We start from the raw sequence: 24,956 nt of genomic DNA, 5'->3' as shown, positions 1-24,956 counted from the left end.
ATCTATTTAATAACACATGTACATAGACATTTCATAATGTAACAAATGTGGGGTGTTTTACAGTATATAAATGCTCAAAAATATTGTTACATGACTCAATATTGAGTTGTGTAACACCATTTCAAAAGTTTACCGTTATTTACATCATATAATTTGTATAAATATGAAATTCTATATATCGTTTTAATTGTTTTAATGTAACCTGTAAAACCATTGATTTAGTGCGACATTGCTTACATTAAACATGCATGGATTTTGCAGGACAAACATAAAATTACCGAGCAAAATTCCAAAAGTTGCCATAGAAACTAGAAAAAAAATTCAGTTGAAGAAGACAGAAGAAGTTTGAGAGAGAGAGAGAGAGAGAGAGAGAGAGAGAGAGAGAGATAAGGTTAGGAAATACGATGACTTTAATTATTAGCCAAACATGTCCCATCTAGTATTATAGATTAACCAATATGTGGCAAATGGCTTTCGTTTGGAAGCATGCATTTTACCTGTTCCCTACCCACTCCTCCCTCTCCCTCGATCGCACAAGAATAATGCTACAAACACAATGCGATAAAGAAAATACTTACATACGAGAAGTTAAGTTTATCGAAACATTTAGAAAAAGTTGAGATTTCACTGTAAAATCAATTAGTAATATGAAAGTAGTCCAATTCACATGCAAAGTCCTTAACTTCCGACATTGGATTCGCATTCTCAACAAAACTATTTTAATTTCTTCTGATAAGCATAAGGTTAAGGTGGAGGCGAATGAAAGAGAAAAGAAAGGCATAACATTTTACATATAGGAGGGAAGGAATGGTTGTTTCATGCAGTTTGAGGTTGCCTTAACTGGTCAAAATGGAGCTGTTGAAGTTCTGAACAGGGTTTGCCTTTTTGGAAGCAGCCGCTGAGCAAGGGTAGAGGGAGCCAAGCAGGACTGCAATCACAGAAAAATCAATCAGCCTATTTATTTATTTATGGGACACTTTGGATGCGGTCCCTAGCTATTAATATTCTTTGATTGAAACCTTGTTAGTTTTTAGTTTTTGATTGAGGTCCCTAACATTAATGTAATAATGTAAGTTACTATATTTTTAAATTAAAAATTAAAAATTAAAAATTGAAATTTGTAATTGTTTATATTAATAAGATTTTAAATAAAACCCATAATTTATGGGATTAAAAATAATAAAATATAAATTATACTCTCTATTATATTGTGTGTGTGTGTACATATATGTATGGGTACATTAACCAAAATTAACAAAAAAAGTTATTGTACCAAAACATGGATACATTCTCAAATCAACGAAAAAAATGTACCCATATAAGTTTAAACATGGATTAAAAAATTTGAATGGATTTTATATTAAAAAAAACGTACATTTTACATATAACAAATTGATATATTTGAGAATGGGTACATTTAAGATTAAAAAAATTAAAAAATTATATAAAATGGGTACATTTAAGATTAAAAAAAATTGAGAATCTTTTTATATATATATAAAAAAAAAACTAATAGGTACAAACTTAATTTAATTTAATTTTTTATTATTTTGGAAATGTTTGAATTGAAAATTAATTAGAAGTTTAATAGAGGTGTGAGTATTAAACCCTAAATTAATTACTAATTTTTATATTAAAAATTATATAATAAACATGTAAATTCATTATCACATTAATGATAGGGACTTAAATCAAAATTTGAGAACTAATAAGATCTTAGTCAATGAACAGTAAGAACTAGGAACCGGATACTAATTTTTCCTTTATTTATTTTTATATATACGAGTTATAATCTACGCTGAAAGGAAAGCAAAAACATACAGAATTGATCATCGACTTTGCTTGCAGCTGTCTCTTGAGCCTGGCATTTTCCTCCCGCAGCTGTGCAATTTCAATCTCCAACTCATTTGTATAAGCCTGCATCCAAATTCCAAAAGTATGCTATATATTCACGAACCAAACAAAACAAAAGTAGTAGTGTAAGAGCACACGATCAGTAATGAAATAGATGGACAGAAAGGTTCCTGCTTTCGGGCTCTGGAGCGAGCAGCGGACTCTCGATTCTTCATCATGCGCTTATGGCGGCCATTAGTGGAGTTGTGATGATCCTCGCGATTTTGATCATGATCATCTAGAGCCCTTTTCTTGCAGCAAGAAGGGAAGACTGAAGAGGGATTATTCAAAGAATTGGGCCTCGTAGTAGTAGTAGTAACACTAGTACTAGTAGGACGAGTAATTGGGTTTGGTTTCAATAGAGCAGGACCAGTGATAGTAGCACTAGTGGTTTCAAGTAAATGCTGTTTAAGATCAGATCGAGTCCCACAATTCAAGCGTAGAACAGTACTAGCAGCAGCGGGTGGTGGTGGGTCGATGTTGGAGGAAGTAGTACTAGTAGAAGCCAAGAAATCTTGAAACGTGATGCCCCGAAAAGCAGCGGCAGTGGGGTGGTGAGTGGAGGTGGTGGTGTTGTCGCTGGCGTTACGAGAAAGAGACGCCAGGCTAATGTCTTTCCAAACATCTTCCATGGACTTTGTGCTACAGCTACTTGTAGTTGTGGAAATCATGTTTTATAGAATCACTCGCGGGGTGAAGATGGATGAAGCCGGAAAATTTAGGGCAGTGGAAGGATATCTTTATATGCCGGGGAGGAGGTAGAATACTTCAATAAAGCCCTCTCTCTCAGTGTCTTCTATTTGACGGGTAACTTCAATGCTATGTTGGCCCACTTCTCTTTCGTGGGGATAACTTTTATACATGGAAGTTGCTATCGTGACTCCAAAAAGGGAAAATGATCCCGTGATCTTATCCGTTCGTATATCGTGCAGTCAGTTTTCGTTAAGTACTATTAATATTTAATTTTAAATTTTGAATTGATTTCTGACCACACAATATATAATGAACGAATAAGATCATGAGATTCCTAAAATCCGTATGAAAAGATCCGGCGATGATCCTTTTCCTCCAAAAAGAATCATCACGTACCTTATCTATGGAAATTGGCTTGAATTACAATCTAAAACAGCCCTCCTTTTAAAATCTAAATATCACTAGCCCTCTTTGACGAAAATACTTATGACTTAAATATTCTTTTGTAGTATCAATATGCTATTGATATATGACATCGATATTTCATTAATTTTCCTTTGATCTGCTTATTCTGAGTTGAGGACTGAGAAGGGTCTTCAGTCTTTAAATAACATACAATGCTCGTCGAATAGAAACAGTAATGGTGGTGTTAGTCAGGTACCAAATGTTCATGCACATTGACAAACCATGATATATACATATGCATAGATTTTGAATGCAATTGGATCCAGATGTGTTAGAAAGCTTCAGCCCTCAATTTCATGGTGTGTTGAAAAGATTAAAAACGAAAAGGATCCCAAAAGTTTAACCAGTAATGAGAACGTGACATGGGTCCCTAACCAGGAAATGAGGAAGGACTTAAATGAAAGAGTTTGACCACTACTGTGGTTTCACGGTCCTAAAATGCAATGTCATGTGCAAGTTTCTCTTTATGTGACATTGCAATTCGATTAGGAAGCCCTATGACGATGAAACTTCCATGAAAATTGCAACATTGCAATTCGATTAGGAAGCCCCATCAACGTTTATGATTTGAGAAATCTTGAAAAAGAAACCTAAAACAAACATATATGAATACTTAAGTGCATATATGATAGAATCTGAAACATACTTATCTGACAAGAAATAAACTTAAAAGGAGAAGAAAAGAAATAAAGATGGGCAAAAGTTACATAAGTGGAGTACAAAATTGTGAAAATTCAAGCAAAAGGTCTAACCATCCTTTGGTGGAAAACAAACAGAGAGTGCACTGCAGCTCAAATCACACCTCTACTCTATAAGTGGAGTCATGCGCGCCAAAAAATAAACCCACAAACATTCACACCAAATCCAAACTATACAAACCAATGACCTCCAGATTCTCCTTTGCTCGATTCTCTTCATCTTCTTCTCTTTCTTCTTCTCAATCGAAGAATAATTTATCGTTATTTTCTTATTTGTTTCCTGTACTAGCCTCAAAAACATGCCAAAACTAAGCAAAGTAACAGATTTATAAAGAAAAGAATTTGCATGCCCTCGGTATAGGCTATACAGCTACCTCCCTTCCCCCATTACCTTAGCAAACCCTTCAAAATTGGAAGTGCACTTTGTCTCCATGATTTTGCTTGAATCCTTTTAGTGATAAACATCTACTTCGACTTCAATGATCGGTTTGAGTAACATCCCCATTAGGAAGTTGTGATTGGCTAGTTGACTCAGTTGAACAACTCTCTGGAATAGCGACAGAGTTTGGATCTGGCTTACCTGTCATACTATTTTGGCTAGGTCCTTCCACAGTCATCTTTCCAAAAGAATTTGCAAGTGTGTTATCACTTAATACACTGGAGGATAGTGTGGATGGTGAACCTGACTCAGGTGGAAGCTGACCAGCAGTTGATATCCATTTGGTCCATTCATTACGCCTCCTCACCTTATCATCCTGTCACAATCATAAGTGTTAGACCAAAACAACAAATTGGCAGCACAATTGTTATATTTTCCTTACAAAAAATACTGGTTCCTAATGTAAGTCGTTTCATTTGGTCGGCATTATAATGAGCCAAAAGGTCATCTTTTCCTTTGAGCAACAAGGCGGAAGATACCTCATTTCACAATCTAAACATATATCAGTTTTCTTCAGTAGGACATGTTTTTTAAAAATACAATGCATGTTTAATAAAACAGCAAATATTAAAGGAATTCACCTGTACTTCAACAATACTGGAACCTCTTAAGGAATCGAGTATTAATTGGATATTGGTTGTCAAACTCTTGACCTACAATAATAAAACATCAAGTGAGGATGAATGATACTTAAAGGGACAAGGATAATTTTTTTTAAGAAACAAAAGTTGACTGAAGTAGCCAAAGATGACAAGGAAAGCATTAACATCGAATAAATAAGCTCAATGGAGATACGTACGCTCCTGGGGGTTTCAAACTAAAAGTCGCATAGGCTCTAATTTTCTCTGTGTTTTCAGTTATTTTTTGTTTCTATGCATTCCCCATTCATTTAGAAAGTACCAATCACCGTGCTCTCCGTCTACAGGATTTTCTCCATTCAATAAAGTCATTTCCTAGCAAATATCAAATCTTCAAGGGAACAAAAATACCAAGAAAACAAATAATCCTAAGTTATTCCTGTCATACAAATTTTTAATGGCATGGATTCAGGCAGAGAATCATCTGAATGTAAACTTCACAAGAGGGAAGGCAATGAACAGAAAAGCTAAAGGTTGAGACTTAGATTAAGGAAAAACATTTTGCCATTCAAGCATCTTAAGAGAGAACTATAAATGTTATGCAATTTGTTTGTTATAATACCTAACTTGGTGAAGCTTTTATTCCGAAATCATGTGTAACATATCATGAACATATTACAAACGATTAATCATTGTCGCACAACGAGAAGTCAGTTTTTAACTTTATAGACTAAAACGTCTTTTGAAAATTTAGATGTTTCATCATGTTATACATAGAGAACTATTGCGATAATATATGTCCCAAAGAGAGCAAAATGTGCTTAATCAATCATAAATAACATACCCAAGTTACCAAAAATAAAAAACATAAATAACAACATATATAACATACCCGAGGAAAGCTTGCTATTAGAGATATAGGAATCCAACCCTGAGCATCCATGTTGGACCGTAGAAAGTCGTCTTTTATTAAATTAGCATCACTGTAGTAACAAAGAAAACAACTTGGGCAGTTAATTCTCAAGATACTAAAGAATTTGTTCATACAGCTAACAAATTGTGAATCAACGAAGGATGGGAATTAAATGTACCTGAAGTAATAATCTATTTGGTTGATTATCAATGAAGGTAGAGGAGATTCTGCAACAGGATAAAACATTGCAGGATGTGGTGGTTGAGAAATGAACGGTGGCATGCCTCGAATGGGCTCCAAGGGCAATGCAGGGATATACACAAACTCTGGAAAGAACAGAGACATAAGTTATACTTCCAAACATATAAAAAATAAAATAATAAATAATAAAACTATATTAAAATAGTATACTCACCAGGAAAACCCATGGGGTTTGCAAAGGGTCTTGCAGGCTGGGGCGGGAATGCAGCATTATTTGGTGGTAATGGCCTTACAAGAGCCATTGGAGGGGCTCTATGCTGATGCATGTGGACATCCCTGGGATTCATATAGTTTCCACGATCCTGGTCACGTTTGCCTCCATGATTATTGTGGTAGTGACCATCTCCACGTGGGCGCGGTCCAAAATTTCCCCTACGAGAATTCCGATGGTCGTTTACTGGGTGTGGTTGCGGCACAAAGCCACCAACTGGTCTAGCATCCCAATTGCTGCCCCGGAATGAAGGATCTCGTGGAGAAGGATCTGGTATTGCTGGTACCAGATTGCCATACCCATTAGGAAGAATAGGGAAAACAGGGAATGGTGGTGGTGGTGGCGGGGTGACAGGGTGTCCGAAACCACTATGTGCATGCCCACCCCCATTGTTGCCACCGCCACCACGCTTAATTGATCTTTGCCGAGCTTGTGCATGATTCGATGTGGAATTCTGATTTGCACTATTAGCAGGATGTCTTTTGGAGTTGGGTGAATGTGCTATAACAGGTCCCTATCAACCACACACAAGATCAATCGTGCATATAGAATGACTATCAGTACTTAAAAAGTTAGAATAATATCCCACTCAGGAAAATATGATAACTTTTACACTGGTTTGAGAGAAAATGCAGGATAATGTGTTAGTAGCTTTCTGAATCTAAGTTATTTCATCAATTTTGGCACCTGACGAAACAAAAATCCGCACAACTGTTTGGATTAATTAGGTAAGTAATTGATTAATGGTTACACAAAATTTAAACAATTCATTCTTTCCCTTTTCTTAATATTTTTCAGCAGCAAAACAAATAAAAAAAGGAAAAACGAAGGTGATAGTGAACAAACCTGGGAAACAGGGACTGATTCTTGGTTGACAATTGTTTCGGAGACAGTCTTTGGAGAGGGATCAGCTGGTAATTTAGGTGAAGCCCTAGCCAACTCGGATAAAGCAGGCCAAGAAGAAGCATCCATTACAGTTACAGGACTAACCTCAACTACGCTGTTGGAGGGCTTGTTCCAAGCCGGCTTCTTTGGCCGACCGGCATTGCTGTTATGGCCATTGGGGCTGTGAGCAGCTGAAAAACCATCCGGCGTATGCGGAGGCGGCGAAGAACGAGCAGCTTTGGAGGATTGAGAGCAATCTGAAAAAGGGGTTTGCTCCACTGCCAAGTTGCCCAATGAGGACAACGATGAGGATAAGGACGGCGGAGATTGGACGGACTCTAGTTCACCTCCTCGGACAACTTTCGCCCACGGAGAGGGTAAACTACTTCTCTTATCGACAACGCCGCCGCCACCATCGGTGGAAAATTCAGGGCCACTCGGAGAGTGGTGATTGACAGAAGAATCAGCAGCCATGGCCATTCCAAATTAGGGTTTGCAGCAGTAAAAACAAAACTCCGATCAATTTATGAGCACGGATATAAACTAATCAGTTTACAAGGAATCAATAAATTAATCAGACAACAAAACAAAAACAATTGATTAATTAATCAGTTCACAAAAGATGATTGGCAAAGACTCAAGGAGAGGATTTAGGAATTGTTTTTGGGTTCAAGAAATTAGAAATTTCGGAATGCAGGATTTCGATAGGCTAAAACGGATCTTGCACGTGCAAATCACAAGCAACCGTCGACACTCAGAACCAACGGCGTGACTCTCCGCCGTGCTCCTCCCTCTCTCTCTCTCTCCTCTCTGCTTTCTCTCTCTCAGAACTCGAAGGAAACTGGAGCCTACAAAGCTAAATCTAACAGGTTTTCTTATGATACCACTCTCAATTACTGAAAACCCCCTTTCGGTTTATTCTATTACGTTTTTATATCCGTCCTTCTTTCTGAGTCGACAATTACTGTTTTAACCTCTTCTCTGTGATTTTGGTATCAGCGGCGGTATTTGATTTGGATTGTGTCGACTTCTCCTAAACCTTTTAAGGTGAGGAAACCATTTTTATTTTTATTTTTTTTGTAAGCTATATTTTTATTTTCCTCTAATTTATGGAGATAAGATTTAAATTTTATTGTAAAGGAAGCACATTGTCTTAATCAATTCTGGATGCAACGATTTTATTCTCTTTTTAGGGTAGGTGGTGAGTTATTCTCATTTTAGGTTAGGTTATGAAATTTAAAAAAAAAAAAATTATACAACAATATGTTTACATTGATGACGCAGGAAAATATATTAGTTACGAATTCTCTATTTATGAGTTTTAAATTTAAAATCTCTTACTTGTAATAAAAAGATAAATATCATTAAACTTACATATTAGTTAAATTCTTACTTAACCTATTTAAATTTGTGAGACCACTTTTTCTTCTTCTTGGTTTTTTATAGAAATAAAAAAAATCAAAAAGAAAAATCATAAATACCTTTTGGTAAAAGGATAAATGGTTTGTTCCCTAATATTGCAATTTATTTCAATTTCTGTCTAATCATGTTGATTACTATTTATATTATTGGAGTTGGTTTCTCTTTCAAATTTATAATCTGTCCAGCTTGTCAATAACAACAAATATACAGACAAGAAAAAAACAAAAAAGATAAATGAAAAATGAAATAAAGGAACGTTGATCTGGGATTTATTGGGCTTATTTGCCATCATACTTTTCTAAATATGGGCTTTAACATACTAAATTCCACCAAATGTTACGGGCCTTGATGTATAATTTTACAAATCTAGCTCAAAAAACTATTCAATATTCAATTTAATAACCTGACGAAGATTCACCTGCCCGGCTAGTAACTACATAGTGTAATGTCGATCGCGCATTCAACATAGCGTTTAGACTCGTGTCCTCCAGGGATCTCCAAAATTAACTACGTAGTGTAGTGTCGTAGTGTCGATCGCGCATTCAACGAAGATTCACCTGCCCAGCTAGTAACTACGTAGTGTAGTGTCGATCTCTTCTCTAGCCGGTCATGTCCTGACTCTCTTTGAAATAATTAATTTTATAAAATATACAAAATTAAACAAAAATTACATTTTTTAAATAAAAACACGAATGCTAAATAAAAACAAAAAACACAAGCATCTTCAATGATATAAAAAACAAAACACGTCATGGTTGTGAAAAATAAGCTCAATTCACATTGAAAAGTTAGACCAAACAAAAAAAAGTTAGGTTGCTCGCACTAGGATATTGTTGTCACCAACCGCATATTAATAGTCAATCTTTTTAGAGAGTGGGAAGCCGTTGAGTCAAGTCAACTAGTCAAGTAGGAAATGATATAGCACCTGCAGCTGCAGATGTCATTTCCTATAACTTTGTGTTATTAACAAATGATGAATTATTTACAAGAGTCATGCGACTCATGATCATGGGTCGCGTGGGACTGTTATATATATTGAGTTGTGCCGAGTGAGTTTCTGCATCCCAAGACCAAAGGCCAATCTGACTCTAATAGCTAGTCATGGCTCAGACGACTCCAAATCACACACAGACAGTTTCTGGATGGGCAGCTCACGATCCCTCCGGCAAGATTACTCCTTTCGTCTTCAAACGAAGGTACATATATATACACACATATGCATAATAATTACAATTATATAACTTTCATTTTCTTCTTTAATTCGATTGTTGTTCAACTAATCTTCAAAATGCTATACAAATACAGAGAAAATGGGATCAACGATGTGACCATAAAGGTCTTGTACTGTGGGATATGCCACACTGATCTCCACTTTGCTAAGAATGACTGGGGCATGACCATGTATCCCGTAGTTCCCGGGTAACTAATAAATAATAATACATATCTCTCTCAAGAGAACTATTGCGACAGCATCCTTACATCGTCGTTAATAGACATGTTAATGACACTCTGTGTATGGTGGTACTATACATATAGGCATGAGATTACAGGGCTGATCACGAAAGTTGGGAGCAACGTGAAGGAGTTCAAGGAAGGAGACAGAGTCGGGGTTGGGTGTTTGGCGGCGACATGTTTGGAGTGTGAGTTCTGCAAATCCTCCCAAGAGAACTACTGCGACCAGCTCCAGTTTACATACAACGGCATCTTCTGGGACGGCAGTATCACCTACGGTGGCTACTCCAAGATGTTGGTCGCAGATCACAGGTAACTAACTGATGTTCTTAAAAACTCGGTAGGCTTATTAATCACCTTAGTTTATTAATTATCTTGTCTATTTTTATCTCTATTTCCGAACCTACTACCTTCAAAAGATGGGGTGTGCTTCACCAAGTTAGATAGAAATAAACACCCCGATCCTCTTTGTCAGAGTTTTGAGGCGCTTTCTGGTTGTCCTTTTTGCAAAAGTTGTAGATTGAAAAGCTGGGCATCTGACTTTGCGATAAGGTTTTTGGGGTGTAGGCAAAGCGTAACAGAGAATCGTTATAAATTCATGCAAAGTTTCTTTAACTTATCGACACGAGACTCTAATATATGTGAATAATTTTATCTGGATGATCATATGTGGCCCTTCGACTTTACTTGCGCAGACCATCTTGAATACCAGAATAAACCCTTAAACTAATTGGCAGTTGCCGATGGAAAATAGCTCAAATCCTAAACTTCTAACTTATTTTTTTCAGCGTGCTTAATAATTTGGTCTCTAGCATCGCCAGCTAAGCAGAGCAAATTAAATCTGTTTTAACTATAAGTCAATGATTAATTAGCATATATAAAAATAGTTGGTGATGTGATTAAGTAACGTGAACGTATTACAATGAAGGTACGTGGTACACATACCAGAGAATCTGCCGTTGGATGCAACAGCGCCGCTATTGTGCGCGGGGGTAACGGTGTTCACCCCCATGAAAGACCACAAGCTCCACAAAACAACGGGGAAGAAGATCGGGGTGGTTGGCCTCGGAGGTCTGGGACACGTAGCAGTGAAGTTTGGGAAAGCCTTTGGTCACCATGTCACTGTCATCAGCACCTCTCCGGCCAAAGAGAAAGAGGCTAAAGAGCATTTGGGTGCCGACGACTTCCTTGTCAGCACTGATCCTCAACAACTGCAGGTTATACTTCAATTTGTGTTGTTTTTTGTTATTCTCTATGTAAACCTTTAGAATAAATTAATTAAGGATTAATTAAAGTTAATGATGATGATTGCAGAAAGGGAAGAGGACACTCGACTTCATATTAAATACAGTGTCCGCTAAGCACTCGCTTGGGTCCATCTTAGAACTGCTCAAAGTGAATGGAACTATGGTGGTTGTGGGTGCACCGGACCAGCCATTTGAATTGCCTTCATTTCCTCTGATATTTGGTACGTACTAAACAAAACACGATTATTAATTTGCAATTTTTGTAGAAAATAATGAATATGCATGCAATGGCACTGTAATTAATGGATTGACGTGCACGTAACACAGGGAAGAGAGCAGTGAAGGGAAGTGTGATAGGAGGAATTAGTGAGACAAGGGAGATGATGAATTTATGCGGGAAGCACAACATAACGTGCGACATTGAGCTTACAACGCCGGACAAAATCAACGAGGCGTTGGACCGCGTTGCAAAGAATGATGTTAGGTACCGATTTGTCATTGACATTGCTGCTGCTGATGCTAAGGCTCGAATGCCTTCCAAACTTTAGAGCTTTTGAGTGTTGGGGTCTACTCCGACTATTGTTTCCTATTGTGCTCTCTCGTATAGTTAATCATCACTTTATTTCTTAGGTTTTATTATCCCAAGTCAATAAAGCGATAAAAATGTGTTCGGAAATAAATTTTTTTTTTTATAAGCCAAGTCTATAAGTATAGTACATGAGAGTTAAATTCAAAGCCAAGTTTATGTTCTTTGAATTAGTCAATTGGTTGAGTCTTTTTTTTGTTTTAAAAGTTGGGTCAAGACTCAAGAAGTTGTGGAGAAACTCTCAAGAAGTTGTGGAGAAACTCTCGGAGCACGGTTGTGTCAAGGACTCATTGTCCTGTTGTTAAATAATAAATTGTCGCGTACAACATGTTGGAGTAATTCCTCTGACCTTCTCCTTATATTTTTTTTTTTTATAAACAAATGATATTATTTACATTGAGAGAAAGAAAGAGAGTTTAACCTCACAAAATGCTAGTTAACACTAATGTGGTTCGACTTCATCTTTAACGAGAATCAACTTAAAATTTCTCACTTACAAGGAAAGAAGAATAACATTAGACAGTTGTACTAAATAGCCTTCTTTTTATATTTCTTTCTTTAATCACACATTTAATTAAGAACAAGTGACTGATCTTTTCTTTTGTTGGCCGGTCTAACGTTTTGCACAAAATAGTAAGAGACCTGCAGTTAAAATTTTTAAAAGCATTTATCCTTTTATTCGTCTATTTTTGCCCTACCAATCCCCACTATTTTATATATGAAATAAAAGCGGCAAACAAATACGTTAATAAGTAGACGGGAAAATATTTAACTAAAATGTTGAAGAATATTTTAGCTCTAAAGAAAATGAAAATAACTCGCCGCATGACGCATACTCCCTCGTTATACACTACTGATAACGAGAGTGACAAAAAGGAGGGGTGTATGCAATCCTTTACATTTAGGGAACTTTAACGAAAAGCTCCTGGTACTGTTCACTTTAATGAAAAATCACATTTTTACACTAAAAAGTTAATCCTTGTACTATTCACTTTACCATTTATTTTGGCCTTATCATTAAAACTCAAAGTTTTCAAGTCATTTTCATTAATTTTCCTTTACATTTAAGGTTGTCTCTGATCAAGAAGGACGTTGAAAAATGGGTCAGTTGGACTTCTTGATTGCAAAGGCCCAATCGAGCACAAAACTAATGTTCATCTTTTGAGCCATCAAATGCGTGTTGCTTCATTTATGACTGGTTTGGTATTGCTGTACTTTGAAAAAAAAAATGTTTCTACTATGCTGTAAAAATAAGTAACTTTGAAATAAAGCAACATAGTGTTTAGTAAATTTTTTTTGTAAAAATGCTTTTGAAAAAAAAAACAGTATTATAATGTTTGATAAACTTTTATGTAAAATATATGTGAAAAAAAGTCGGTTTTTCAAAGCTGGGTTTTGCAGCTTCTTGTTTTTGGCTTTTTTTCACCCAAAATTGTGAAGAAAAAAAACTGAAGCTAAATATTTACCAAACATATGAAAGCTTTTTTTTATCCCAATTTTTTTCATAATCACATCAATACCAAACCAGAGCTTAGTCACGTGCGTGTGGTGACCATGCTTTAGATTGTTTGTTTGAACATTTCTGCATGGCTACACTTTTGCGATACTCAGTAACATCTTTATGACCGATCCTTACCTCCTTTTATGGCACAACGATTCAACATCTTCAAATAAAACACGTATTATATAGTAACTAATCAATCATTAGACAATTTTTACATTAATCATTCCATTTTAAATAATTTATCAAAAGGTTTTTTTCCCTTCTTCATAGTGCTATATATAACGATTTTTGACGATGTTCATGGGCGAGATAGATGAATAAGTACATGTAGAAGGATAAGATGCATTTATGTGATAAAAAATTTGCCGAAAATTTAAACCCAACCAAATAGAAAAATAGTGTTTTGCACCAACTTTATAAATTATGACTATTCTCAATGACATATAAACAATCAATCAGGAGATTTTTCGAACCAAATCAATTCGTCTTCCACTAATAGTGCTATATTACAAAAGTTAAATCTTCAAATTCATGTTTAGTGCAAATTTAAAGCACGGTACATAAAATTAGGAACTCAATAAAAGAGAAAAAAATAAAGAAGTTGACAAAGGAAAAGAAGAATTAATCTTATATTTTTAATTTATAGCGTACATATGATCATGAAATGAGGAACTTGGAGCTAGATATTTAGAAACGAAACTAATTGAGCAGTAGTAGCATGAAATTTGGCAGTCGAGTTATCTGCTGCAATATTGTTAGGAAAATGATATGGGAGACCAAACTTTTAAATCAAATTTGCAAACTAAATGAGGTTTCACCAAAAAGAAACAAGCATGCTAATTAACACTTATTTATAGCCACATCATTTGTTTTGTTAATTTGATTTAAAAAGTTTAATTTCTTTAATATTATTCATAATTTTATATGTTTTGCTTGAATTTGGCAAATAATAATTGGTTTGGTTTTCTCTATCTGATCAGACAGATCCGAATTAAAAAAACATGGGACGTTCTCTCTCTAGATTCATTATAACTGAGCTTGAAAGCCTTACACGTGCAGAGCGAGCAAAACGTGTGAGGAGAATCTGGCGTGTGACCAGAGCCACAAACCAGGTGGTGCTATAAGCCTATAAATGCCGACTGGGTGTCGACCACATCTCTCTCTCTCTCTCTCTCTCTCTCTCTCTCTCTCTGCATATATATACACGCCAACTTTATCGAAAAATTTTTAGTTATGATGGAAATACGGATAGTACACCACGTATTTTTATGCAAGTGGTGAAAATTTTTAATTTTTAATTATTAACCTTTTAACATACATAACCCACCATTTACACTTGATGTACCACCTCGTGTGACTGTCACATTGAAAAATCTCTCAACTTTATCCATATCTTCTTTCTTTTTAAACCGCTTCGACTCTACTGCAATTTGAGAGAGTGAACAAGTTAGCAGCCCCGTTAAACATCTTCCGAAGAATGATCATATATACATATTATGTATTTACATAATCGTGTCTAAGATTAGGAAAACCCTACGAACCAAGTTGAGTCAGGTCAACTAGTCAAGTACGAAATTACATAGCACCTGCAGGTCCTATAAAGTACTAAGCTCATTGTTTATAACTTTAGGTGTTATTCACACATGATGAATTATCTACAAGAGTCACATGGTCGCTTAAAACTGTTATTTATATGTCAACATGCCTGGTTCTTTGCCCCCATACGTGTTATACATATTGAGTTGTTCCGAGTGAGTTTTGTGTATCCCAAGACCGGATCTAACATGGCTCTGACAACTCCAAATCACAAGCAGACAGTTTCTGGGTGGGCAGCTCACGATTCCTCGGCGAGGTTACTCCTTTCGTCTTCAAACGAAGGTACATCATATACACACACATATTTATACATGCATATTACAATTATATAACTTTCATTTTCTTCTTTAAGTGTAAGTATTTAATCGATTGTTGCTCAACTAATCTTCAAAATGCTATACAAATACAGAGAAAATGGGATCAATGATGTGACCATAAAGATCTTGTACTGTGGGATATGCCACACTGATCTCCACTTTGCTAAGAATGACTGGGGCATGACCATGTATCCCGTAGTTCCCGGGTAATTAATAATTCATCTCTCTCTCTCTCTCTCTCTCTCTCTCTCTCACGTCGGTTTGTTTGAGACGAGAGTAACTTACTTCATTATGCGGGAATGCTGACTGTGTGGTGGCGATTGATTTCAGATGCTGTTATATAAGTGACATCATCGTTACATGAGTAAGACATGTTAATGTGATAATGTGTGTATGGTGGTACTCTATGTAGGCATGAGATTACAGGGCTGATCACGAAAGCTGGGAGCAACGTGAAGGAGTTCAAGGAAGGAGACAGAGTTGGGGTTGGGTGTTTGGCGGCAACATGTTTGGAGTGCGAGTTCTGCAAATCCTCCCAAGAGAACTACTGCGACCAGCTCCAGTTTACATACAATGGCATATTCTGGGACGGCAGTATCACCTACGGTGGCTACTCCAAGATGTTGGTCGCAGATCACAGGTAACTAACTGATAAACTCGGTAGGCTTATTAATCACCAAAGTTTAATTATCTTGTCTTTTTATCTCTCTTTCCGAACCTACTACCTTCAAAAGTTGGGGTGTGCTTCACCAAGTTAGATAGAAGTAAACACTCCCTTCCTCTTTGTCAGAGTTTTGATGCGCTTCGTGGTTATCCCTTTTGTAAAAGTTGTAGATAGAGCTGGGCATCTGACTTTGCAATAAGGTCTGTGAGGGTGTTGGGCAAAGTGTGATAGAACTCACATGTGAATAATTTTATCTGTATAAGCACATGTGGTCTTCCAACTTCACTTGCGCAAACCATTTTGAATACTAAAATAATTCTTAAAACTAATTGGCAATAATGGAAAATATAGCTCAAACCTAAACTTTTACCTTATTTTGTTCCGCGTGCTTAATTATTTGGTCTCTAGCATTGCCAGCTCAGCAGAGCAAATTAAATATATGTTTAACTATAAGGCATTGATTAATTAACATAGATAAAAAGAGTTGGTCATGTGATTAACAATTAAGTAATGTGAACATGTATTGCAATGAAGGTACGTGGTACACATACCACAGAACCTACCGTTAGATGCAGCAGCGCCGCTATTGTGTGCGGGGGCGACGGTGTTCACCCCCATGAAAGACCACAACCTACACAAACCAACGGGGAAGAAGATCGGCGTGGTTGGGCTCGGGGGTCTGGGACACGTGGCGGTGAAGTTTGGGAAAGCCTTTGGTCACCACGTAACTGTCATCAGCACCTCTCCGGCCAAAGAGCATTTGGGTGCCGACGACTTCCTCGTCAGTACTGATCCTCAACAATTGCAGGTTTTATTCCAATTTGTGTTGTTCTTCTCTATTTTACTTTTAGAAAAAATTAATTCAGGATTAATTAAAGTTAATGACGATGATGATGATGACGACTGCAGAAAGGGAAGAGGACACTCGACTTCAGTGCACCGGATCAACCATTTGAATTGCCTTCATTTCCTCTTATATTTGGTAAGCATTAAAAAAACACGATGAATTAATTTCTAATTTTTGTAGAAAATAACGAACATATGCATACAATGGCATTGTAATTGATGGATTGACGTGCACGTAATACAGGGAAGAGAGCATGATAGGAGGAATAACTGAGATAAAGGAGATGATGGATTTATGCGGGAAGCACAAGATTACATGCAACATTGAGCTTACAACGCCGGACAAAATCAACGAGGCATTGGACCGCGTTGCAAAGAATGACGTTAGGTACCGATTTGTCATTGACATTGCTGCTGACCCTAATGCTAATGCTCAAATATCTCCAAATTTTAGAGCTTCTGAGTGTTAGGGTCTACTCAGACGATTGTTTTCTATTGCGCTCTTTCGTATAGTTAATCATTTGGGTTTTATTATCCTAGTCGCTAAAGCAATAAAAGTGTGTGCTGAAATAAATTTCTTTTATATAAGCCAAGTCAATAAGTATATGTGTCATGGATATGGGATTTAATCCATATCAAAGGCAAGTTTATGTTATTTGAATTAGTCACGGTTGGGTCAAAAGACTCATTGTGCTATCGTTAAATTGCCGCGTACATGTAGGAGCAATTCCTCCGCCCTTCTTCTTGTATTTCTTCCTTGACTTAAACATTTAATTCAGAACAAGTGACTATTCTTTTATTTTGTTGGCCGGTATAACGTTTTGCACTACAGCTTGTTTCTCAATATAGTAAGAGACTTGCAATTCTTACGAACATTTAACCTTTTATTCGTCTATATTCCACTTACCAATCCCCACTACTTTATGTATAAAATAAAAATGACAAAGAAATACGTTAATAAGTAAACGGGGACAAAATATTTAGTTTTAGTCTATTTTAACTACAAAAATGAAAATAACTTGCCACAGGAGGCATACTCCCCTCGTTTCATGTGACATAACGAGAGTGACGAAAAGGAAGGGTGTATGCAATGCAAATTTTTACATTCAAGATTGTCTGTAGTCAAGAATGGCGCTAAAGATGACCCAGTTGAGCTTCCATGTAGAAAATGTGGGGAGCTCGCATGTCCATACTTATGCAAAACGGAGAAATTCTTGATTGCAAGGGCCCATCCGAGTACAAAACTAATGCTTATCTCCATCAAATGCATGTTGCTTCATTTAGTCACGGCGTGTAGTACTAAATTATCCATTTGATCATGCTTATCATAGATTGTTGTTTGAACATTTCTGAATGGCTACATTATTGCGATATTCAGTAACATTTTTGTGAACTTATTTATTCATATAAATACATCTTACCTATTAGTGATGTCCTTTTATGGCACAACGATACAAAATCTTCAAATAAAACACGTAAATTATAGCAACTAATCAAATCATTATTGGACAATTTTCACACCAACCATTCATTTTAATAAAGGGTTTCTTTCCTTCTTTATAGTGCTATATACAAAGGTTTTTAGTACGATATTTATTGACGAGATAGATGAATAAATACACATAGAAGATATAGGAGGATAAGATGTATTTATATGAATAAGTTTATATTTTACACGTCAAAGTAAATAATATCGTTTGTTCAATATAATATATATAGCTTGAAAGCCATACACGTAGAGAGAAAGAGCAAAACGTGTGAGGGACTCTGACGTGTGACCAAAGCCACAAAACTTAAGCCTATAACTGCCAACTGGGTGTCGTCTCTCTTGCTCTCTCTCTCTCTCTCTCTCTCTCTCTCTCTCTCTCTCTCTCTCTCTCTCTCTCTCTCTCTGCGTGTCTATATGCCAACTTTCTCCATATCTTCTTTCTTTTTAAACCGCTTCGACTGTCCTTCGATTTTAGAGAGAGAACAAGTTAGCAGCTCCATTTAAACATCTTCCGTCGATCGAAATATATATTTATATCCCTATTATTTTATTTTGATGATCATGTCTAAGATGAGGAAAACCCTACGAACCAAGTTGAGATCTGCGTTCTCCAAGCCAAGTGAGTTCCGATTTCTATATTTCTATGCATGTTAATTTCCTTAACTTATGATTACTAGTTGATTATTTCACAATTTCAAAAAAATTATTATGTTGTTTTTGAAGAATCAATAGATATTGCTTTAATTGATTGGTATATTAATTTCAGGAAGAGAAAAAGACAATGTCGGCGGCAATGGCTTCTCCAGCAAGTCAAGCGTGAACGAAGAATACATGGAAGTTTTCAGAACAAAGTCGTACGTAGAAATGTGGGATAGGGTTCACGAACAGCTGCCAAGCACTAGCACTAGCACTAGCCGGCTTCCTTCGTCTAGCTCGTCGCTTCTGTCTAATATGGTGTTGGACCGCTCCGAATATTTGCTCGAACCACGGCAAGAAACCCTTAAAAACATCATCGATGAGGAGGGCTTAAATCTCCACCACCTTCTCACCGACTACTTCGAAGCCAGCTTAGACGCCTGCCACATATGTGACGTGCTCCTGCATAGCATCCACCAAACCCGTGCCGAAAACCGACACACGAAGAAGCTCGTATTAATACTCAGCCAAAGAGTTCACCTACTTTATAATGATAATATCGACATTACTGATGATGAACAATGCCTGGAAATTTTCGGGGAGCTTGGCACATTTGCCCTAGCTAAAAATCCGTTGTCGATAATCAGCCCTGGGCCGTTCCGTCACATTCATGATAGCTACGTGGCGTTATTCGATAGGCTGATTTTAAAGCACAAAAAGGTGCGAAGGGCCTCAAAGCGTAACAGAATATGCAAAAAGGTTGGAGGGGTTGGTCTGGTGGTGTCACATACCGCGCTTTTGATCGCGTTGCTTGTGTTTGCAATCCACAGCATGATTGGAATCGTGGTGGCGCCGGCGCTCATAGCCTGCTCGTTGGGTTTGTGCGCGAGAAAAATGGACTCCGCAGCGGAGTGGTTGAAGACTAGGTTTCCCGAGAGCCACGGGCAGCAACTTGACGTGGCGGCGAAAGGGGTTTATATTTTGATCAATGATTTCGATACAATGAGCCGGATGGTGAGGCGGTTGTACGACGAGGTGGAGCACAGGAAAGCTGTCGCCAGAATGTGTGTTAGCAGTGTGAGGAACATAATTAGTACTAATAATGGTGGATCATCTTCAAACTGTGACATATTTAAGAAGGTGGTGAGGGAATTTCATGCGAGTGAGGATAGCTTTGTGGAGCAGCTAGAGGAGCTTGAAGAACATATTTACTTGTGCTTGCTCACCATAAACAGGTCGAGAAGGCTTGTGATACAAGAAATATTGGCAAAGACCTAATTGGGAGCTGAGTGGTGACATCGTAATCGGTCATTAAGTTGGTAATCATACATCATGGTATGGGAGGTTACGCCAAAAAAAATGCAGATATATATAGTAATAATCAATGATATATTGCATGACACATATAGCTTGGACGTGAGCTACAAGTCTTTGGCTGAAGTAGTTATCCATGCAATTGCTTCATCAACCAAGTATTCTTCTTCACGTGGATCGACTGAGGTTAATGGATTATTCATTATCTAGATCTGTAATTGCCACTTAAAAGTACGTGAGGGTAATGATATTGTAAAAAGATGACCTTTACATCACTATCCCTAATTTAAAAAAAAAAATCTTTAAAATACTTTCTTTTACACAGTAAAAGTGTACATGTGCCATAAGCTTCAATCTTAATTAAGTACATTTTAGACCAAAAATCATGCAGTTTAATAACCGATGCTAATGAAGTACAACATGAATTATAGGGCATTATGATTTCGAAGAAGATTAAACTATTACACCAAATATTTCTACATGGTTGAAGCTGCATCTTCACGGCGCTTCTTATTCAAACGGTACAAACGGATGTTGTTTTGGGATCGAGCCCTATACTTGATTTCTGGGCATCAGAAATGACAACATATAATCACTTAATTTGATAAACCCAAAAAATGTGGCGGGCTGCCTCTTGAAAAATAATATAAGCACGCCTCTGCCGTTAATTAACCCAGAACCGTAAAAGCAGCCACTTGAATTAATTAAACCACCACCAGCTTAATTATGAGAACTGTACGTTGCTGGTGAACGTTTGGCCAAATCCCCAGTTGGCGGGAGCAATGTCGTTAAACAGTTGAGTTTCGCCGTCGGTTGTGGTGACTCTGAACGACAGAGATTGGCCGTTGAGGTAGGCGTTGGACTGCCAGTTTGCTCCCCAATTCATGGACATTGCCATCCAACCAGTTTGGGATCCTTTAATGTAAGCAGACGTGATAGATCCAGCTCCTCCGACATTGGTGATCAGCACAAGCTCAAAGTAGTTCCTCCCATTTATTGTGAATCTCACACCGCCTTTCTTCTTGCATGGTACCCTGCACACACATGATCCAATTCCCATTAATATATTACACTACAGTACACAAAGGGTTCAATACGGAAATTCTTTGTGCAAAGACGATGAATGCGTTGAGGTTGCTGAAAATCTACGTGTCGATAACATGTTGATTGGTTTTGTCATAGATATTATATTGGTATGGTTTATAACATGTCGATACATAATGTAAGTTACAATGATATCAACACATTATCGATAACATATCAACTTCGGATCAGAAATTAATGATCTAAATTCGAACTAATTCAAGGTTTGAAGTTTAGTTTTCGGACTAATTAAAGTTACCTTTGGAACAGGACGGGGATGATGCCACCGCTGTAAATTCCGATCTTTTCCCAGGCAGGCTGAGCCATGTCGAAATGCTGAAGGGGTGGGTTGCACCATCCTCCATTGTTGTTTGGAAGATCAAAATTGGGAGGACAAAAGTTTGTTGCAGTAATTGTCACGGACCTTCCTTTTATGCACCATCTAGAATCTGTGCTGTAGTCGCATATTATCTTATAGCATTGTCCACATGAAGCTCCGTCGTTAAACAGGGCGGTACTTAAAGCCGCCGTCCTAGTCCCGTACCTGGTGGAATACAGGTTGCCATATCCACAAGCTCCCCCTGCAGTGCACAACCCGTAACACGTTAGAATTAGGATAGGTGAAGAGTTCGATTAATCATTACAAAAAGTGAGTAAGGGAAGCAATTTCCGCATACTTTCTTTTACAAACAACTATTTGTTTCGGCATTTGGAATGAATATCAAACAACAGAAATAAACAAAGCTATGTACGTACCCATAGTTCCAGAGGCATCACTTCCTCCATAGAATGTGGCATGACCTTTAGTCCAGCCAGATGCTGTGAATGCAGTGACATATGTCGAGAGACTGTATACTCCAAGAAAGATTGCTAATGGAAAAAAGAGCTTCGCCATCGTTGATTAGAGAGAGAGAGATCGAGGAGAGAGAGATGGGAATTGGTACGTATTTGGGAGTGTATTTACACTAATCGGGCATTTTAAAGTATAAATAAGAGAACAGATCGACTCAGTGATGCATTGCCCATGCAAGCACCTCACATGGGAACTCTGCAGCCGGATTGAGCGCATATGATTAATTTGGTGTATTAATTAAATAATGAATTAAATTATCTCTCTCTCTGCAAAGTCTGACTTGTTCAGTCAATTATTATTCCCACGTCCACTCCACATGCTCTTGGCCAACAGAAGAGCCGTGAATAAATCAAAATGCAGAAATCCAATTGTTCCTTTGATTAAGGGTTTCCTTCTTCAAAGTTGCAGGTTGTTGCTATTTGAAAATAGAATGTGCACATATTTAATGTGTTTTTGTATGGTTGGAATTTATATATGTCAGGGTCGTATTACTTCACATGCTACTTCCGTGAGGCTTGACCTTATATGATACATACATTGGCATCATTCTTTTTTCTTCATGTGCATTACACATGACCCCTTTTGCACATATGCAGATAGAAGCGGACATTCCGGACACATTGTATGGCAAGGCTGGACAATTGCTTTTTCCTTTTCTACACGAAACCATCGGCTATATCCTCCATTTAATGAGAATTTACTCACTACACTCAAATTTATTTATCTCAACTTCCTTCTTCAATCCCTCATGCGCGATTGTCACTAAGATTTGTTCACCAACCAATAAAGGCAAATGTGTTGTAAAAAATAACTTATTAACTTCTTCTTTTTTAGCATTTGGCCTATCCACAATAAAATTTCTGAATCCGTCGTTACAAATGAAACCACTTTATTTTCTTTATAGAGAAAACAAATGAATGTGTAATTTTGGAAAAGAATTTTTGGTATGATTATATTTTAGTAATATGTTCATGACAGTTGCCATGTGATGTAGCACCGTCAAGCACTTGTGACAGAGAGAATCCATCGACTTGTAATATAGTTTATTAAGCACCGCTACGCTAGCGAGATCTAGAGAGGGCTCTCCCATACAATATCGTTTAATAAGAATTTGACAATCATATGAAGTCGTAAACATTAAGAGTTTTTATCATTCTTTTAGACGATAAGGGTGCGGAAAGTCAGGAGTTTGTACGGAAAGCAAAGAGAGTTGTATACATTAATAGATAATAAATCAAGGGTGGTGCTATTTATACACCTTCTATTAATTTTTGTTCTTTGCTTTTCTTCAACTATTTCGATCCAACGTTCAGAAATTAAAAGACGTGTATCGATGAGAGTTGTTTAGTTGAAATGTCAGAAAGTCGTTTGAGTGAAATGATGGTTAGGAGTTATTAAGTTGGTGCTTAAATGATTGAAAGTCAACTACTCAATTCTTGCACATGATAATACATCTCACAATTCAGTGTTTGAACTTATCAACTCTATAATTCTATATTCACACTAGACGCTCTAGTGGTACAATTTTCGTACTTGAAAGCATATCAATCGTAAATCAAAAGGATATATGGTTGTTTAAGTATAGGTTAAACTACTCTCATTATGTTACAATTTTTTTTTTGTCAAAAGACATATTTGTTAGATTATTTATTAGATTAGAAACCGACGAAATTTAAACTCATATCGTTGTGCAAGAGCAACATTCATCTCCACTACTGTGATAAAGGGCCACTTGCATTTTACGGAGTTTTTAACTGTTACATTCTTGGTCAAAGATACAACGGCTAACAGTTGACATCGAAATCATTGGGGTATAAGATATTTGAGAGCATAATAAAATTCTTGTACGGGATAATAACTAATTGTAATGTGATAAACGCTAAGCATGCTGTTTGTGTATTTCGGAGTTTGTAATTTGGAATTTGGGGCTAGCATGCGTCAGATGGTAATTTTGAGATCTATGAATGTAGGATTAAGCATTTAACATAACAACTGATAACAGTTACAATTTTGAGATTAATACACTTTGCATTAAAAATCATCGTCGTCGTCGTCCTCTGCAATACGATTGGCAAGCTCTTACTCCTGTTGTTGCCTCTCCTCCTTTCAGCACTTTCTTTCTCCGCAGTGCCCGAACTGCTTCGTTGTGCATGTTGAGACAAAAGGCAATCCTGGAGTTGAAGGCAGCCTGAAGCTCATTAGTAGAGTAAATGTCTCCAGCTTCCTTGGACACCATCCACCCATTTGCATGATCTAACGAGGCCTCAATGGCACCGTCACGGATAGCCTTAGCCACGATGCTTTCAGCATCCGCGATTGAGTACTCACCGTCTTTCTTCTTCAAAAACACCCACCAACCAGAATTTTTGAAGCAGCTGCTTTTCTTGGTTGCAGGCAGCAGTGCCAGTGTTACTCTTTTTGTACGGGTTTTCTTTCTCTTCCAAGTCATATTTCAGTCTTCAATTGAGAGGAACCAAAATATTCACCATTATCAAATTTAAGAAACAAAATAGGGAAAATAAAAAAGCTTTCCACATACAAGCACTTGTATTACAATTTAGAATACAATTCTTAACCGAATTAAACTCCATATTTTTTTTTATGCTACTCTATTATTAAGAGAGGCAAACGTGGCTTTATCATTATGACGAAAAACAATTATGTTTATGCACCGCGGTACAGGTTTGATTCTAACCGATTTCTCTCTTCATAGCAACTAACAATTTAACCTACTTACGCTATCGTTTACCCAAAAAAATTTACTAAGATAGGAATATCAGACCAAGTCCCACATGTCAACAATAGGTCCATAACTAAGCACCGAACTCAACAAAAAGATTGTGTAAATGAAATGTGAATAACCCATCCTCTTTTTGAAACTAGGAGCTCTTATGGTTCTGTAAGTGCTTGA

At 37.0% G+C, this 24,956-nt stretch overlaps 5 protein-coding genes and 1 pseudogene across 5 annotated transcripts; 3 read left to right on the top strand and 3 right to left on the bottom strand.

Moving 5' to 3' along the window:
* Window positions 1-605: 605 nt before the first annotated feature.
* LOC126602151 (protein FD-like) lies at window positions 606-2,894 on the bottom strand. Its single transcript, XM_050268982.1, has 3 exons — window positions 2,017-2,894; window positions 1,822-1,909; window positions 606-928 (listed from the first exon to the last, which is right to left on the bottom strand). The coding sequence occupies exons 1-3, from the start codon at window positions 2,562-2,564 to the stop codon at window positions 845-847; spliced, it is 720 nt and encodes a 239-aa protein (XP_050124939.1). The 5' UTR covers window positions 2,565-2,894; the 3' UTR covers window positions 606-844.
* An 823-nt stretch (window positions 2,895-3,717) lies between these two features.
* Window positions 3,718-8,014, bottom strand: LOC126602144 (la-related protein 1C-like). Its single transcript, XM_050268976.1, has 6 exons — window positions 6,998-8,014; window positions 6,095-6,665; window positions 5,858-6,005; window positions 5,659-5,749; window positions 4,770-4,841; window positions 3,718-4,504 (listed from the first exon to the last, which is right to left on the bottom strand). Exons 1-6 carry the CDS (start codon window positions 7,514-7,516, stop codon window positions 4,226-4,228), a joined length of 1,680 nt encoding a protein of 559 aa, XP_050124933.1. The 5' UTR covers window positions 7,517-8,014; the 3' UTR covers window positions 3,718-4,225.
* A 1,432-nt stretch (window positions 8,015-9,446) lies between these two features.
* LOC126602146 (probable cinnamyl alcohol dehydrogenase 6) lies at window positions 9,447-12,102 on the top strand. Its single transcript, XM_050268978.1, has 6 exons — window positions 9,447-9,654; window positions 9,764-9,877; window positions 9,995-10,222; window positions 10,839-11,127; window positions 11,225-11,378; window positions 11,485-12,102. Exons 1-6 carry the CDS (start codon window positions 9,560-9,562, stop codon window positions 11,703-11,705), a joined length of 1,101 nt encoding a protein of 366 aa, XP_050124935.1. The 5' UTR covers window positions 9,447-9,559; the 3' UTR covers window positions 11,706-12,102.
* A 2,929-nt stretch (window positions 12,103-15,031) lies between these two features.
* Window positions 15,032-17,408, top strand: LOC126602149 (probable cinnamyl alcohol dehydrogenase 6; annotated as a pseudogene).
* Window positions 17,409-18,531: 1,123 nt separating this feature from the next.
* LOC126602145 (UPF0496 protein At1g20180-like) lies at window positions 18,532-20,426 on the top strand. The gene is made up of 2 exons (XM_050268977.1): window positions 18,532-18,778; window positions 18,926-20,426. The coding sequence occupies exons 1-2, from the start codon at window positions 18,715-18,717 to the stop codon at window positions 20,071-20,073; spliced, it is 1,212 nt and encodes a 403-aa protein (XP_050124934.1). The 5' UTR covers window positions 18,532-18,714; the 3' UTR covers window positions 20,074-20,426.
* Window positions 20,427-20,520: 94 nt separating this feature from the next.
* Window positions 20,521-22,161, bottom strand: LOC126602147 (expansin-A11-like). Its single transcript, XM_050268979.1, has 3 exons — window positions 21,949-22,161; window positions 21,452-21,773; window positions 20,521-21,143 (listed from the first exon to the last, which is right to left on the bottom strand). Exons 1-3 carry the CDS (start codon window positions 22,085-22,087, stop codon window positions 20,834-20,836), a joined length of 771 nt encoding a protein of 256 aa, XP_050124936.1. The 5' UTR covers window positions 22,088-22,161; the 3' UTR covers window positions 20,521-20,833.
* Between the last annotated feature and the right edge of the window lie 2,795 nt (window positions 22,162-24,956).

Source organism: Malus sylvestris, chromosome 15 (assembly GCF_916048215.2).
Source record: "Malus sylvestris chromosome 15, drMalSylv7.2, whole genome shotgun sequence".
Taxonomy (NCBI): Eukaryota; Viridiplantae; Streptophyta; class Magnoliopsida; order Rosales; family Rosaceae; genus Malus; species Malus sylvestris.
Note: the sequence above shows the minus strand (reverse complement) of the source record. Positions and strands in the feature narration are given on the sequence as shown.

What these genes read in the sequence shown, in the direction of transcription:
- LOC126602151 (XM_050268982.1), bottom strand. Translation starts at nt 2,564, where the DNA reads ATGATTTCCACAACTACAAGTAGCTGTAGCACAAAGTCCATGGAAGAT. An exon ending in GCCCGAAAGCAGGAACCTTT is followed by an intron (nt 1,910 to 2,016) that starts CTGTCCATCTAT and finishes GCAGGCTTATAC; the next exon opens with AAATGAGTTGGAGATTGAAA. An exon ending in CAAAGTCGATGATCAATTCT is followed by an intron (nt 929 to 1,821) that starts GTATGTTTTTGC and finishes CTGTGATTGCAG; the next exon opens with TCCTGCTTGGCTCCCTCTAC.
- LOC126602144 (XM_050268976.1), bottom strand. Translation starts at nt 7,516, where the DNA reads ATGGCCATGGCTGCTGATTCTTCTGTCAATCACCACTCTCCGAGTGGC. An exon ending in AAACCCCATGGGTTTTCCTG is followed by an intron (nt 6,006 to 6,094) that starts GTGAGTATACTA and finishes TGTTCTTTCCAG; the next exon opens with AGTTTGTGTATATCCCTGCA. An exon ending in TAATAGCAAGCTTTCCTCGG is followed by an intron (nt 4,842 to 5,658) that starts GTATGTTATATA and finishes TTATTATTGTAG; the next exon opens with GTCAAGAGTTTGACAACCAA.
- LOC126602146 (XM_050268978.1), top strand. Translation starts at nt 9,560, where the DNA reads ATGGCTCAGACGACTCCAAATCACACACAGACAGTTTCTGGATGGGCA. An exon ending in ATGTATCCCGTAGTTCCCGG is followed by an intron (nt 9,878 to 9,994) that starts GTAACTAATAAA and finishes CTATACATATAG; the next exon opens with GCATGAGATTACAGGGCTGA. An exon ending in ATGTTGGTCGCAGATCACAG is followed by an intron (nt 10,223 to 10,838) that starts GTAACTAACTGA and finishes ATTACAATGAAG; the next exon opens with GTACGTGGTACACATACCAG.
- LOC126602145 (XM_050268977.1), top strand. Translation starts at nt 18,715, where the DNA reads ATGATCATGTCTAAGATGAGGAAAACCCTACGAACCAAGTTGAGATCT. An exon ending in ATCTGCGTTCTCCAAGCCAA is followed by an intron (nt 18,779 to 18,925) that starts GTGAGTTCCGAT and finishes TATTAATTTCAG; the next exon opens with GAAGAGAAAAAGACAATGTC.
- LOC126602147 (XM_050268979.1), bottom strand. Translation starts at nt 22,087, where the DNA reads ATGGCGAAGCTCTTTTTTCCATTAGCAATCTTTCTTGGAGTATACAGT. An exon ending in TGATGCCTCTGGAACTATGG is followed by an intron (nt 21,774 to 21,948) that starts GTACGTACATAG and finishes TGTGCACTGCAG; the next exon opens with GGGGAGCTTGTGGATATGGC. An exon ending in ATCCCCGTCCTGTTCCAAAG is followed by an intron (nt 21,144 to 21,451) that starts GTAACTTTAATT and finishes ATGTGTGTGCAG; the next exon opens with GGTACCATGCAAGAAGAAAG.